Below are 15725 nucleotides of genomic sequence, written 5' to 3'. Positions count from 1 at the left end.
GACACGCCTCTGCAACATCGCGTGGACATCGGGGACATTGCCTCTGGATTGGCAGACTGGGGTGGTGGTCCCCCTTTTTAAGAAGGGGGACCGGAGGGTGTGTTCCAACTACAGGGGGATCACACTGCTCAGCCTCCCTGGTAAGGTCTATTCAGGGGTGCTGGAGAGGAGGGTCCGTCGGGAAGTCGAATCTCAGATTCAGGAGGAGCAGTGTGGTTTTCGTCCTGGCCGTGGAACAGTGGACCAGCTCTACACCCTCGGCAGGGTCCTCGAGGGTGTGTGGGAGTTCGCCCAACCAGTCTACATGTGTTTTGTGGACTTGGAGAAGGCGTTCGACCGTGTCCCTCGGGGAGTCCTGTGGAGAGTGCTTCGGGAGTATGGGGTACCGAACCCCCTGATACGGGCTGTTCGGTCCCTGTACGACCGGAGTCAGAGTTTGGTCCGCATATCCGGCAGTAAGTCGGACTCGTTCCCGGTGAGGGTTGGACTCCGCCAAGGCTGCCCTTTGTCGCCGATTCTGTTCATAACTTTTATGGACAGAATTTCTAGGCGCAGCCGAGGCGTAGAGGGGGTCCGGTTTGGTGGCCTCAGTATTGCATCTCTGCTTTTTGCAGATGATGTGGTTCTGTTGGCCTCATCAAGCCGTGACCTCCAACTCTCATTGGAGCAGTTCGCAGCCGAGTGTGAAGCGGCTGGGATGAGAATCAGCACCTCCAAATCTGAGACCATGGTCCTCAGTCGGAAAAGGGTGGCATGCCATCTCCAGGTCGGGGATGAGATCCTGCCCCAAGTGGAGGAATTCAAGTTCAATTAATCTACCGTGCATGTTTTTGGAAAGTGGGAGGAAACCGGAGTACCCAGAGAAAACCCACGCAGGCACGGGGAGAACATACAAACTCCACACAGGAAAGGTCGGGTTTGAACCCGGGTCCTCAGAACTGTGAGGCAGATGTCCTAACCAGTTGCTCACTGTACCGCTTGCACTTAAAAGTAATGAATATTATTCCAAATACATAGCATGACTTATTGGTTTATATAATTCCCAACCACTGTGCTGTGAGTGACCATCAGGTATGCCGTGGGACATGATCAGGTTTTACTTAATTACTGAAAAATTATTTGACTACAATTAATGTATATTCATGTTTTTATGCCAGTGACACATAAACGGAACAAGAACAAGGAAATGCTCTTGCACTACCTGGCAGAAGGTACAATTAACCCGTGTCGCCAAGATTTCACAAGTAAAATTTGTGAGAAGATTGAGACGAGGTCGTCACGTTTCAGTTTATGCGTTTTGAGATATTTTTGTTTGGTAGTGTGCCGTGAGATTTTTCCAATATAAAATGTGTGCCTTGGCTCAATAAAGGTTGGGAAACACTGTAATGCTTATTCAGAGACAATATCAACTACTGTGTGCATGGAACTGTAGTGATGTCAGAAGTACAGTAGAGGGCGAAAGTAGACCATTTTCATGGAACCGTGTTTGTCTAAAATTACATTATTTCTGAACACATTATTGTAGATAACACTACCGGTGTTATCTACGATAACAACGCATTTATTGTCTAAGATTTATAGCTGATTTAGGACATTTTTTAAGATTGAATCCAAATATCACATTGTTTTTTGCTCAATCAGGTCAACCTTTTGAACTATGGCCACGTTTCTTTTACGTTTTTGTTTACATGTACAGGTACTTTCGCTTTAGAGGTTCAAATAAACGGAAGTTCATGCCCTGAAGTTTTAACAATGATAACTAAACATTCAATGTACGGGTACTTCATTTTACTTTTGTCTACTATTCAGTTTACAGTAAGAGAAGTTTGTAACATTTGATTAATGCGTTGTTACAAATAAGAGAAACGGATGTCATTCTTAAATCTGTTGAAAAAAGTCTAGGCAACTTACAATTTAAAAACAAATTGCAACCCAGTGTAATTAACAGTATGGAGAACATTGAGTCATAGTGAGGTTGCATTAAATTCTTCACAATTATAGACTATATAACAATAACAAGTAAGTGGGTTGATATAAAAAAAACAAAAAACTGATGAATGAATTAGGATCCAAGACCTTTACAAGTAAATGTATGAAAGCCAAAGTAATTCACAATTACAGTACATGACACAATACTCCTGCATGGGTGCCCCCTCGACGTCATACAAAACGTCGGACAAACCCTGTCCTGCATAGAAAACAGGACAAATCCGTCAGTCATTCTTTTTGGGTTGCTTGTTATCTTTGAAAGACTCCGTGTCACATTTTACTTGGAGCTCGTGGTGGTTGGCTGTGCCATGGCAACTTTGCAACCGCTGCCCCACTGAAGTGCTGAGAGAGGTTCACTTTATTGCAAACAGGTTATAGGTAAAATGCACATAAAAATGTATATATGTCATATGTACTATATACAAAGAAAGAAAGAAAAAGCAGACTGTAGGTGTTAGATGCTGAAATGGGACACATTTTTGCTCAGGTCTCATCTATGGGAATCCATCCATCCATTTGTTTTTTAGCTGAAGCCTTTGTCAGAGGATTTTGGGCAAGAGGCAGGGACTGGGTACACCCTGACCTGGACTGGTCGCTGGCCAATCGCAGGACACCCTTAGACAATCAACCAGCAACCCATCAACATGGGACTGCACTTCATCCTCGAACACCTCGACGGCTTGGGGACCAACTTGAGGATCCTGTTCGTGGACTTCAGCTCTTTGTTCAACACCATCATCCCTGAATTCCTTTCCTCCATCCTTCTGCAGCTCAGCGTCTCGCCTGCCATCTGCCAGTGGGTTTACAGCTTTCTGAAGGGCAGGACACAGCAGGCTGGGGGAGGCCACCTCATCCACACGCAGCATCAGCACTGGGGCACCCCAAGGTTGTGTCCTCTCACCGCTGCTCTTCTCTCTCTACACGAACGACTGCACCTCAACGCACCCGACTGTCAAACTCCTGTAGTTTGCAGACGACCCAACTGTCATCGGTCTCATCAAAGACAGTGACGAGTCTGCAAATCGACAGGAAGTGGAGCGGCTGGAGCTTTGGTGCGGCCGACACAACCTGGAGCTGGACACGCTCAAGACTGAAGAGATGATCGTGGACTTAGAGAGGCATCCTTCGCCACAGCTGCCCCTCACGCTGTCCAACTGCCTTGTGTGAACCGTCGCGACCTTCAAGTTCCTGGGAATTACAGTCTCTCAGGAACTGAACATCAACTCCATCCTCAAAAAGGCCCAGCAGAAGATGTACTTCCTGCAGCTTCTGAGAAAGCACGGCTTGCCACGGGAGATGCTAAAGCAGTTCGACACAGCAGTCATCGAATCAGTCCTGTGTTCCATCACAGTCTGGTTTGGTGCTGCTACAAAAAAGGACAAACTCCAACTGCAACGGACAATCAAAACTGCTGAAAGGATTGTCGGTACCCACCTACCTTGCATGCTGCCAGAACTAAGACAAGCGCATGCAATCCTGGTCACCACCTCTTCCAGCTCCTTCCCTCAGGTAGGCGCTACCGAACAATAAAAACTAAAATTAGCTGACATTCCAACAGCTTCTTCCCTCTTGCCATTAACTTCCTAAACAGTTAACTTACAACTCCATTGCAACATGCTGCCACTTTTGTCTTGAGTTTGTTGTCACATCTCTGACGGCCCAATTATACATTACTCGTGTACTCACTGTAGTAGTCTCGCCACGCTGCACTATTTGCATATTTGTTGTCGACCAATACTGGCCACTCATGTGCCTGAGTAGCATCTGCAACATTTGCACAATTGACATTGTCCCAGGCGGCACGGTGGCCGACTGGTTAGAGCGTCAGCCTCACAGTTCTGAGGACCCGGGTTCAATCCCCGGCCCCGCCTGTGTGGAGTTTGCATGTTCTCCCCGTGCCTGCGTGGGTTTTCTCCGGGCACTCCGGTTTCCTCCCACATCCCAAAAACATGCATTAATTGGAGACTCTAAATTGCCCGTAGGCATGACTGTGAGTGCGAATGGTTGTTTGTTTCGATGTGCCCTGCGATTGGCTGGCAACCAGTTCAGGGTGTACCCCGCCTCCTGCCCGATGACAGCTGGGATAGGCTCCAGCACGCCCGCGACCCTAGTGAGGAGAAGCGGCTCAGAAAATGGATGGATGGATGGACATTGTCCCAGATTATCGCACTACTAGTCACTTTAAACTAACTGCAGAAACTGTATACATTTCTTGAAGTCTCTGTGCCCTTTGCATAATGGCTAATGCACCGGACTATTGTTCTATTAGTCATTTCAAACTGCTCTGATTGCTAGAGGACTCTGCATCTTTTTGCGCAATTGTCAAAAATTTGAACTGGCATTGCCACATTAATGGTAACCTTTTATTGCTCAGTGACTGTGTTTTTTGTATGTCTTTATGTCTCAAAAGTATTCTCTGTCAATTGACTGTCTGTTGTTGTACTAGAGCGGCTCCAACTACCGGAGACCAATTCCTTGTGTGTTTTTGACATACTTGGAAAATAAAGATGATTCTGATTCACATTCACATTTGTTAAAATAGAGACTGATGTGCTAACTACTCTGGCATCATGCTATGGAAAGCTGTTTAATTATTTGTTCAGTAGCTTTGATATCCATCTTAAGGTTCATGTACTAGTATGCTCTTTGTCCTCACTAGTAAACGATTAGGGTGCCCTAATAGAACTTGTAACATTATTTCCAATACTGCCTTCTACTACTACTATGACATTTCTGCACACTAGTAGGACAACTTTGGCATACTGGTAGGACACCTATATGTTACTAGTGAGGTAAAACTATTAGTGTGCACTTTGGCGCTACTAGTAGGGTCCAGGAGGCTACTCGTGTGTGACACATGCACACTAATTGGGCCTACTAGTGTTCCTAGTGCAGCACAGTAATACACTCGTAAGGATTAATTGCGTACTACTAGGCCAAAAGTGGCACTAGTCGTGGAGAAAATGTTACTAGTAAGACACAATCATTCTATTAGCGTGTCCTTGTCATTCTACTAGTGCAGCCCAGTCTACTAGTGCATTAAAGTGTCTTACTAGTGTCTTACAAAGAGTGTATTATGTAACCTCTATGCTGGATATTGAATTAATGCTCAAACTTCTTGATAGAAAGCCGTTGGAGCATTTATTTGATTATACATACCACATTCGATATCTTTGATATTCAGCTTCAGGTCGTACTCGTAGGCCAAAAGTGGCACTAATAGTAGAAAAAAACATTACTTGTAAGACAGAGTTGTTCTTCTAATGAGGACAAAGCGTACTAGTACATGGACCTCAAGCAAGATATCCTTGATATCAAATAAATGCTTAAACAGCTTTATGGAAAGCATTTGTTTGATATGTAGGATATCAAAGGTGTTTGAGCATTTATTTGATATTCTGGATATCCAAATTTGATATCCTTAAAATTCAGCTTAAGGTCATAATAGAAGGCCAAAAGTGGCATTAGTTATGGAAACGTTACCAACACTACACCAGTCCATCTACTACTGTACTGAATTAATAATAATGATAATAATAATCCTAACTTTATTCACATAGCACCTTTTCAAACATACACACAGCACACACCATACAGTACGCCCTAGTTATTCTTCGAGTTCCCTGAAAAAAAAAGAGCCGTATACCGAATAAACGCTCAAAGCGTGCTGCCTTTATTGACGTCGCGGCGATGGGAAGGGAAGCCATCCCTGGGTCCTAAATCCACTACGCTTTTTCCGCCCAGCCACCTTATCCGAAGCACTGTGCGTGTGCGTGTACGCGCGACAGAAGCCGACTCTTGTTTACAGCAGATATTCCACGGAGGACCCAGTCGCACACTCTCACCGTGGGATTTGAGCAGCTGCGACGTGGACTTGTCCCCCCCCCCATTTTCTCTCGACGACGAAAAACCAAAAAGACGTCCGTAGTGGAAAAAGACGTGAGCGTACCCACGCTTTCCAGCCCCATTCTGCTTTTTTTTTTTTTTTTTTTTTTTTTTTTTTTTTTTGCGTGGCACATTTCCACCCAAGCCCACCCTTCAACCTCCACAGGCAGGACCACGACGGGCACCCAAACACCGGTGCTGCTCACTTGGCTTCCCGGTGTAAAGACACCCTCCAGGCAGGCTTTTCATTCATTTATTATTATTTTTTTTGACCCCATAGTACCATCACGCAGTTGCCACCCTTCTTTTTCTTCTTGGGTGTTTTTTGTTTCCCTCTCTGCTCCACGCGAGAGGCTTTCACGCCTGCTGATGATGAGGATGGTGGTGATGAGAGTCGAATTGAAGTGCTGATATAATGTGGATAGAACCCCATTCTGAGGCCTTGTTGTTGTTGTTGGAAGAAGACATGGAGACTGAAGACGGGGATTACCATCGTCGTGTTGCTGCGTCCATAGCAGTCAGTGCACTTTGGAGGAAATAATACGACCTTTTTCGCCCACATTTTTTTTTTTATCCTTTCACCCCTTAATTTATTTCTATTTAAAATCCCAGTGGACAAGAATTCAACCCACACCATTTAGACTACATTTCTTTCTTTTTTTCTTCCCCCCATTTGTTCCGGAGATCTGTCGTTAGTCTTAACGTTCTCTTGGATTTATTTACATTTTTAAATTTATTAATTGTTATCATATTTAGAATTTTTTTAATGATAAGGAACATGAGGGCTGACAAACTACTAATGGGCAGCAGCACTGTCTTGTTTTGGGCTGTGTTGACGACCCTTTCCACCATGTGCATGTGGACCTCATATGGCGAGAGTAAGTATGTCTTTTTTTCTTTTTAAATATTATTATATATATTTTTTAATCCAACGGAACACATTTTAGTAAACACGAGCTATTCAGAAAACTCAATTTAAAATTAAAGCGAACATCAGTTATAAATCTTTACATATACATTCAACATTACATTATTATTATTATTATAAATGGAAAAATGTGACTTTAAATGGAATGCGTATTGGCTGCCCATGGTGGTGCGTTCAAACCCCGTTCAATCGTGGCAGAATTGTTTTTCACCGTGCGCAACCATGTGTTACTATTGTAATTGTGATGCGGATGAGAATGATGATGATGATAATTTGAAATAGATATGGTAATAGGACACACGTTAACCTCGCTCTGAAAAGCCGAGGATGAAGGTTAGTACCACCCGGTCCATGTGGCCATTTTGCTGCGTTCAATGACACACATCTGCTCTCCTCCTCGTCACACATCGACTGTGATGCAATATTAAATCTACGAGCAGAATCAACCTTTCGACAACACCAGATCACGTTTTATGTCAACATAACATTCTTATCTCTAAATTGCCCTGAGTGAAGTGCATCATTTCCTTTTGGGTGAAAATTCAGCCTCCATGCTACCAGTTGACCCACATTTCACCTTTTTTTCCCCTCTTCCAAATGATGAAAGATTAGGTAAAAAAAAAAACACATTACCCCTTCGCTGTTACCCTCACTCTATCCCACAGTTTCCACGTTGCTGCAACGGCCCTCAGTCTCGTAATTTAGGTTTAGACCACTGCTTGGCTGCCCGTATGTTGAGCAGATTTGTCATTGTAACATTTGAGGATACTGAAATGACTAGAAATGACAAAAACGCATGGCAATAATATCCAGTATGTATACGTCACAGTCTTCCCTTTGCTGCAGCGGCCCTCAGTCTTCGATTTCAGGAGACCCTCGTTCTCCGCTATTGGTGTTGCCTGTCTCTACATGAACACAAGTAACCAGTCCATGGTATAGTCTGCCTTTCGCCCGAAGAGGAAAAACGAAACTTGTTTGTTCAATGTGGCGTGTTTTTCACAGTAGTGATGTTTCAAACCAGAACCAACCAGCCAAAACGGAGGCATGTGGAGCTATGCCCTGTGCCATGCTAATGTTAGCGGACACTGTTTGCTGTGCCTTCGCTCAGGACGCTGCAGTATTGGATTCCATATTCTCCACTTTGCTGCAGCAGTCCTCACTTTCCTAATTCAAGAGACCCTCATTCGTGAGAATTGTTGTTCTACAGTATGCACAGTATGTATGTACCCTGTAATTGGCTGGCAGCCAGTCCCCAGTGCAGTCTCCCTTTCACTTTAATAGCAGTATTATGCTCCACAGTCTCCACTTTACTGCAACCACCTTTAGTCACCTAATTCAGGAGACCCTCATTCTCCGCTACTGGTGTTGTATGTGGCCTGTGATTGGCCGGTGAGAGGTCCGCGGTGTAGTCTGCCTTTTGTTTTCATGGCAGTATTATCCTCCACATTCTCCACTTTGCTGCAGCAGCCCTCGGAGTCCACTTGACTAGGATCTGTCTCCATAACTCCATGGTGTTAAAGACAGGAAACCTCAGTCTCCTCCTCAATCTTCTCCATGTATGTTGTTTGTTTTGCTCTCGTCATTTCGTGCGATGTGTTCAATGGAGCATGTTTTTCCTCTTTTCCCATACAGTCCAAGCAATCTCGTAGAGATCTTGGCACTCCCTGGTGCATGATACATCAGTTCTTGGAGAGGAGTAGTTTTAATAGTAGCCTTTTGTTCTTCTTTTAACTTTTAGTTGAAAATTCTGAGATATTTGCTTGGCAACGGGGGTTAAAACATGTATTCCTTTATTTTGCCGCTCTGGTCATTTCACTAATGTGAGCTTTCCGGTAAAATTGAATTAATCACCCTTTCAACTCTGACCGCAGTCAACTTTCCTCGCCGCAGCGTCCAAGAATGCCTGTGATGGGGGAGCACCGACAAGAACTTGGAAATAGAATGTTTAAAAATAGCTATGGGTTAAAACAGACGTGTTTCTGTTCATTGTACCGTAAGAGGTGTGTGTGTACGTGCGTGTGCGTGCATGTGAAGCCTTTAATTGGCTTCTGGTTTTCACACCACTACTATTAGTGATTATAAACTCGATGACCGCCTGTGTTTCACCAATAGCATCGCAGGGTTATTGGAGTACGGGCGTCCTCTTGTCGGGTTTTGTGAGGTGCCCCATTTCCCTAGTGTTCCCTGCTCAATTATTTATGAACGCGATATGTCGCACTGGAAAAACTAGAATGATTGTTTAAATAATCACAAGGCGGTTAGCACGTTGCTAAGCACCCATGTTCGCCTTAATGAGGGCTCCAATATCAGTTGACTTCATTTTGAAAATGAAAGGCAACGAAAGCCCACTTTTCACTGTAGTAGAAAGGTGTAAAAGAATTCAAATAGGTTGGTTCAATGGAGGGGTGTCCAAATTCTTCCGGCGAGGCCTGCATACAGAAAAATCAAAGGATATGGGGGCCACTTTGAAATTCTTCACCTTTAATTTGTTAAACACGCTAAAACTGCTTCATCAAGCTTAATTTTTTGAAAAACTCACAGCTTTTGGTTGAAAGCGATAAATCAAAGAGTGTAGGATTTTCCAGGATTCTGGGGTGTTCCTGTATCCCACCAGAATAGATGCACTCGTGTACTGAGCAGCTCTTCACATTCAGAACCAAAACAACAGCAATCTGTAGAAAGCTGAACATTTTTAAAGCAGTTACAGTCATCCCTTGCTACATCACGCTTCCGTTATTGCAGGTTCAGTGCATTGCAGATTTTTTTTATTGAACTATAGTGCAATTACGCAACTGCACGTCTCCGCTAAAGTAATCATCATTAGCTAATTGAATATAGTGTGGCACTAATGAGTCACACAAGGACAACTGTGTCTCTTTTAACTTGCAGAAGAAGAAGCTTTACTGAGCAACAGCAACTTAACCATTTGGTGTGTCAACAGGTAACTTGCCCCTACAGCGAACATGACTGAAAGGCCAATGTTTTAACACACAAAACATAGTCAGGGATTAATGACATAAAATGCTCACATAGCAACCTAGCCCGATGTATGAACAATGCACACACTCAGACAATACGGACAGGAACAAACGCAAGTAAAGAGCAACGTTTAGCAGATTGGCTTATACTGGAAATCGCCCGTCAGTAGCACATCTGCATCAGTTCCATCCATGTGACTAAATAGAGAGACCCACCTTGTAAAGGCATACGCTAGTTCAAAGTTATAGTTACTAAGATGTCAAATGTGTGGTTGGCAAACCCAAGTGGCCAAATATAATACCTCCACCTCACAAAAAATATTTCTTAGCGATAATAAAAAGCATGCATGAAACTGCAGATACTCTTTCAGCCGTTAATTGACAAACAATAAAAAAAAAACAAATGAGAACACTCACAAGGAGCTGCGGTACTCCACAACTCGCGTCCCAAAGCTCACACTGAACTATAACCGGCCAAACTGACTACAGCTTCTGATGCCACTCACTAGACCAGGGGTGCTCAATACGTCAATAATGAGTTTAGCCTTGGTAGATCGCGTGCTGGTCATTTTCTTTTTATTTGTTTTTTTGAGCGGAGTGGGGGACGGAGCACACCAATGTTACGGGTAGTGTTTGACGTCAATGTGACAGGGAGGCAGTGTGTGTGTGTGGGTGTGGGGGGGCGGCGGCATTATACACGAGAAATTACGGTGTGTGTATATATATATATATATATATATATATATTTATATATAAATATAAAAACAGTGTAGTGCCAACTACTGGCGAGGACTAAGATTTATTAGATTTTTTTTTTTGCCTTGAGTGTGTGTGTGTGTGTGTGTGTGTGTGTGTGCGCGTGTGTGTGTGGGCTCGTCAGTTGACGCCAAGCGCTGTCCTCCCAGGTTGCCAGCTGAGCTTTTCAATGCTTAATTAAACACTTGATTTGAAGTGGAGCGTTCTCCTCGGTCGGTTCGGTGCATCCTCGTCGCCAACCGCTTTTATGGCCTGCGGCGTATTGTGCAAGATGACTGCAAGCTACTTCTCGTTGTGTCACTTGAAAGCCAAGCTCATGTCCAAGATGAGAAGATTAGGCTCGAAACTAGAGGTGCAACGATTAATTGACAACAAATCGCTTATCAAATTAATCGATAATGATTTTTGATAATCGATTAATTGGTTTAGAGAACTTGTGTATCTTAAAATTGTCCAAATCCTCAGAATTTCAGCCTCTCATAGAAAGTGTTATGTCTCACATATAAATAGACATATGCATTTTTTTCACAGTTCTTTAAAACAAAATAGCCCAAGGATCAAGAATTATAGCATACTTTGAGTGCTCGTTTTCTAGCCTTGCTAAAACTAGCCTGACAAACCAAAGTCATGATAGTTTTGGATTTTTCATTAGTTTTATTTTTTATTTCATTTTGACATTTAATTTTTCAAATTCAGTTAGTTTTAATTAGTTTTTAGGACGAGTTTGATGGTTTTTATTTTATCTTTTGCATTTTTTTTTTGATACAAGGTTGACAAAAGGTCACAATAAGTATTGTGTGATAAAATTGCAACAAACCCAAGAAATTATATTTTATTCATTTAGGACAGATGAACAACTATCCACAAATCAAATCCACAAAAATCAGCAGAGCCTAAAAAACAATAGATTTCAAATCAACCCAAAAAGCTTATGAAGATGTATTAAATAAATGTACAAAGACGAAAACAAGGGACATTTTGCTATAATTATAGTTTTGTGAACAGAAAATGCAGTTTCAGTTCAGTTATCGATTTATTTGAAATTTGCTTTTGGAGCATCACATGATTTTTAGGAACGATGAATGGTCTTTCAATTATTTTCAATGTGGAAACTTAATTGATATAGAGTACAGATAAGCTAAGTTACAAGCTAGGTCACAAAATGACTTGAATTCCCAAGTTTAGGTACTACTGTCCTTCCGTACTACAAATCCTTCTCGTTATTTAACGGTGTATGAAGTAGTGATCGAGTATGAGGTGGAATGGAAATATTTCACATATGTGGTGGCCTTCCTGACAGATGGAGGATCTTTGCCGTGTCTGAGTATCTTGTTACTGTTTTGGGTTGCGGTATGGGCCCTGCTCGCCCCCGCTCGCCCCCCCCAACACCCGGTGTTTGAAGTGAGGTCCGCTGAGGGGAAGTGGCCCACCAGACCGGCGGTCAGATGACTTCCAGTATGCCGAGGATTAGAGCCAGCTGATGTGGCAGGTGCTGAGGGGACGGGACCGTTCCCTCGTGACGTTCCCGCTACACGGCCACGTCCTCGGCTCTTCCTTTTCCGTCGCATTCTTACATGTGTAGAAGAATCAAATGGTGACGTGGTACATGTGGGAATCCGCGAGTGCAGCTTTTGAACACTTTTCAAAACACTTGCTGCATTCTTTTGTGCGTTTGTAATCCGCTGACGTCACAACTAACATATGTGGACGGGGGTATCAAAATCATTTTCATTGCGGGCTACTTCATAGCTCTGGTTTCCCCCAGGGGGCTGCTAAAACAGATTTTTTTTTCTCATAACGCATAACTTTATTCTTGGTACATTAGGATTTTACACTTACAATTGAACTTTATTTTTATAACATGAAAAGTTTTTTTCCCACATCAAAACATTTTTCTCTTTCAAATAGTTTTTTTTTGTAATATTCTGTCTTTATCCTTGTACCAATATAGCTTTTTTCTCGTATGTCACCACTTTTTTTTCTCGTAAGAAAACAAGTTCATTCTTTTGATATTGCAGTTTACGCTCAGAAGTTAATTTGTTTTTAGTTGTATGTTAAGGGCTTTTTTCTCATAAAATTTTAACTTTATTCTTGTAACATTAGTATTACACAATATATATACAATACAATACAACTTTATTTTCATTACATAATTTTCTCACAACAAATTTTGTACTATAGTGCTACCAAATATTGTACTCAAATAAGAGTCCTGTTACTTTAGAATAATATGACTCAAGTAAAAGTAAAAAGTAGTCATCCAAATATTTACTTGAGTAAGAAAGTACTCAATGAAAAAACTCCAAGTAATGAGTAACTTGTGAGTACCGTAATTTCTCGCGTATAATGCGCACCCCCAAAGTTGAACTCAAAATTCTAGAAAACCTTTCTACCTATGTATAATGAATTTTTACAATGCATGATTTTCTTCTACCTATATGATCAAAACATGAAGCATTTTTTCAAAGAATTATTCTGAAGTTAAGCACTTTATTTGAACATGTATTACTTTTGTATTTACTTGCTCTTATTTTGAAATTCACAGCCTTACTTTTATTTAGTAAATGAGAAAACACACAGTTGTGGTCATATGTTTGATTACTCAGGCAGAATTTGTAAGATGGGTACAATTCTTTAAAGAAAACATGAAGGGCTCGGCAAAACACATTTAATTTTATTTTAATGGGATTAAAATTAAACTGTCAAGCGTTTCAGAAAAGCATGATCATTAAACAAAACATAACCATAAAGAAACGAATGATGGTTGTTGTTCAGTCATATTTAAACAAAAAAGAAATTCACAAATTCTGCCAGTGTATGTAAACTTATGAGCACAACTGTACATACGGTATATGCAGTCATACGTACCCGTCCTATTGGAATGAAAGTGTAGGCTACACCTTTTTCATAACCTCTAGGTGGCGATGACATTGCAATAAAATGTGAAAGCTTTTTCATTTTCACCTATACCTATGTATAATGCGCACTATTGACTTTTGACAATTCTTTTGGGGAAAAAATGTGCATTATACATGAGAAATTACGGTAACTTCTGATTTTTAAATGTTTTAAATTGAAAAATAAATAAATAAATCAGAGCATGAATATCATCCATCCATCCATTTTCTTTATCGCTTATCCTCACTAGGGCAGCGGGCCGCTGGAGCCTATCCCAGCTATCTTGGGGCGGGAGGCGGGGTACACCCTGAACCGGTCGCCAGCCAATCGCAGGCCACATAGAAACAAACAACCATTCTTACTCACATTCACACCTACGGGCAATTTAGAGTCTTCAATCAACCTACCACGCATGTTTTTGGGACTTAGTGATTGTGTGTGCGCGTGCGACACCATAGGGATAGTGCTACGTTTGCCATATCCACTGCCAAAGCAACAATAGAAACATCTGCAACTTACCCCAAGGTGTTGTCTCAAGTTAGAAGTGGGCTGGAATATCCAAGTTTGGGCAGTCACAATTTAAGAGCTGCACGATAAAGCTGTTGTTTTTTGGAGTCTGTAAAATAAACAGTCACGCGTCTGTTTTTTTCTCCAAAAATGAGTCATTTTGATTGGCTCGTAAAGGCTATTGTGCGGTCATGTGACTGCCTTGTGTCGTCTGATTGGTGAATTGAAGTCAAATGACATTAGTGATCCCGTTTGATTGGCGCAACGGGCACCCTATGCGGAAGTCGAAGATGGAGTCTAAAAATAGACGCGCACACGCAAGAATGAATCAATAAAAGTAACGAATGGCATGTTGATCATTGTAACGGACTAAATGTATCAATCCTTCTTCACATAAATACTCAAGTAGAAGTTAAATGTACGGTGCATGTAAAGTTCTCTGACAAGTACAGTTGATGGAAAATGTTACTTGAATAAATGTAACGGAGTAAATGTAGCGCGTTACTACCCACCTCTGAACACGAGTGATCTAATTTACAAGTTTTTGGAGATACAAGCTGTCGTTTTTTGGTTTGAATAGCTTAATGCTGACGGGAAACGCCATGGATGGGCTAACGGACAGCATCTATGTGGCAGTGTTATGCTTTAAACAATGCATATTTGAACACAAACGATGCATCAATGCATGTAGACAAACAATATAGCAGTCACGGGAAAAGATGACTAATAATACCGCAACAACCTGAGTCACAGTAGTTGTGAAACGCTTCTTCGTTTGTCAGCATGAATGTATTACACTGCTCCCTGTTGATCAAGTCGCACACACACACAAAAAAGAGCCACAATGAATTCATCATGATGCACAAAGTGTTTCATTCTTTAAATTATATTTAATTATGTTATTACAATATGTTTTGATAAAGTAAAAAATTATAGATTGTTATTTTCCTTTTTAAAAAACTTTTTGGGAGGGAAAACTGCAACGGATTAATGGGATTTCAATGGGAAAAGAAGATTTGAGTATGAAATACGTGTTTTGAGTTACGAGCATGGTCACGGAACAAATGAAACTTGCAAGGCACTACCGTGTTTTGACTTGATCCCCAGACCAATACAACTTTATTATATGATTTTATTCCTTTTTCTCCGTCAGAATTATCATCGATCATTCTCATTTAAGATTACTGTTTTACTCTCAGAAGTGATTTCTCATAATACATTATGCCTTCTTCTCGTAAAACTCCAACTTTTTTTGTCGATTAACAAGTTTTCTTACGCATATATTTGGTATTTGTTTGTTGTTATTTGTCCTCTCGCTACTGAGTGTTATTTTATTAAATGCATTTTCAGTTAGAAAAAAAATAATCAATGCACTAACAAGTTGCTGCTGCAGACTTGCACCTTGACTTGATCGATGCCCGAAAACAAACGACTGTCCTTGAGTTTAACACTGCACGAGAGAAGAATGTCCTTCCTAATCTCGCTCCACTTTACAGCTGCATACCCGGCGAAGGATGCAATTATGTGTTTTCCCAGAATGCTCGGTGTCAGCGGAGTGATGACAAATAGTGCAAAATTACATTCGCTGTCCCGAAGTCTATATTTGACGCTGACGACGTCGCCCACTGTAAGGGATACTAATTTAGTTTAAAAATAGCCCCCTGTTTACCCAATTCAAATCAGATTAGGCGGCCATTAAGCTTGCTTTTAATTTACATGCAGGCTTGCAAAAGGGGGCCATGTTTGAGTTTGTGAGGGACACACGGAGCTTGTAGGAGGGGCTG

At 41.7% G+C, this 15725-nt stretch overlaps 1 protein-coding gene across 1 annotated transcript in view; it reads left to right on the top strand.

Annotated features, from left to right (window-relative positions):
- Positions 1–5980: 5980 nt before the first annotated feature.
- The window catches only part of igf1ra (insulin-like growth factor 1a receptor), a 129393-nt gene continuing 119648 nt past the window's right edge, over positions 5981–15725 (top strand). The window contains exon 1 of the mRNA XM_061774167.1: positions 5981–6752. Within this exon, the coding sequence (XP_061630151.1) occupies positions 6641–6752 (112 nt within the window). The 5' untranslated portion in view covers positions 5981–6640. The remainder of the gene's footprint in view (positions 6753–15725) is intronic.

Source organism: Phyllopteryx taeniolatus, chromosome 5 (assembly GCF_024500385.1).
Source record: "Phyllopteryx taeniolatus isolate TA_2022b chromosome 5, UOR_Ptae_1.2, whole genome shotgun sequence".
Classification (NCBI taxonomy): Eukaryota; Metazoa; Chordata; class Actinopteri; order Syngnathiformes; family Syngnathidae; genus Phyllopteryx; species Phyllopteryx taeniolatus.
This window is presented reverse-complemented; position numbering and strand designations above follow the sequence as displayed.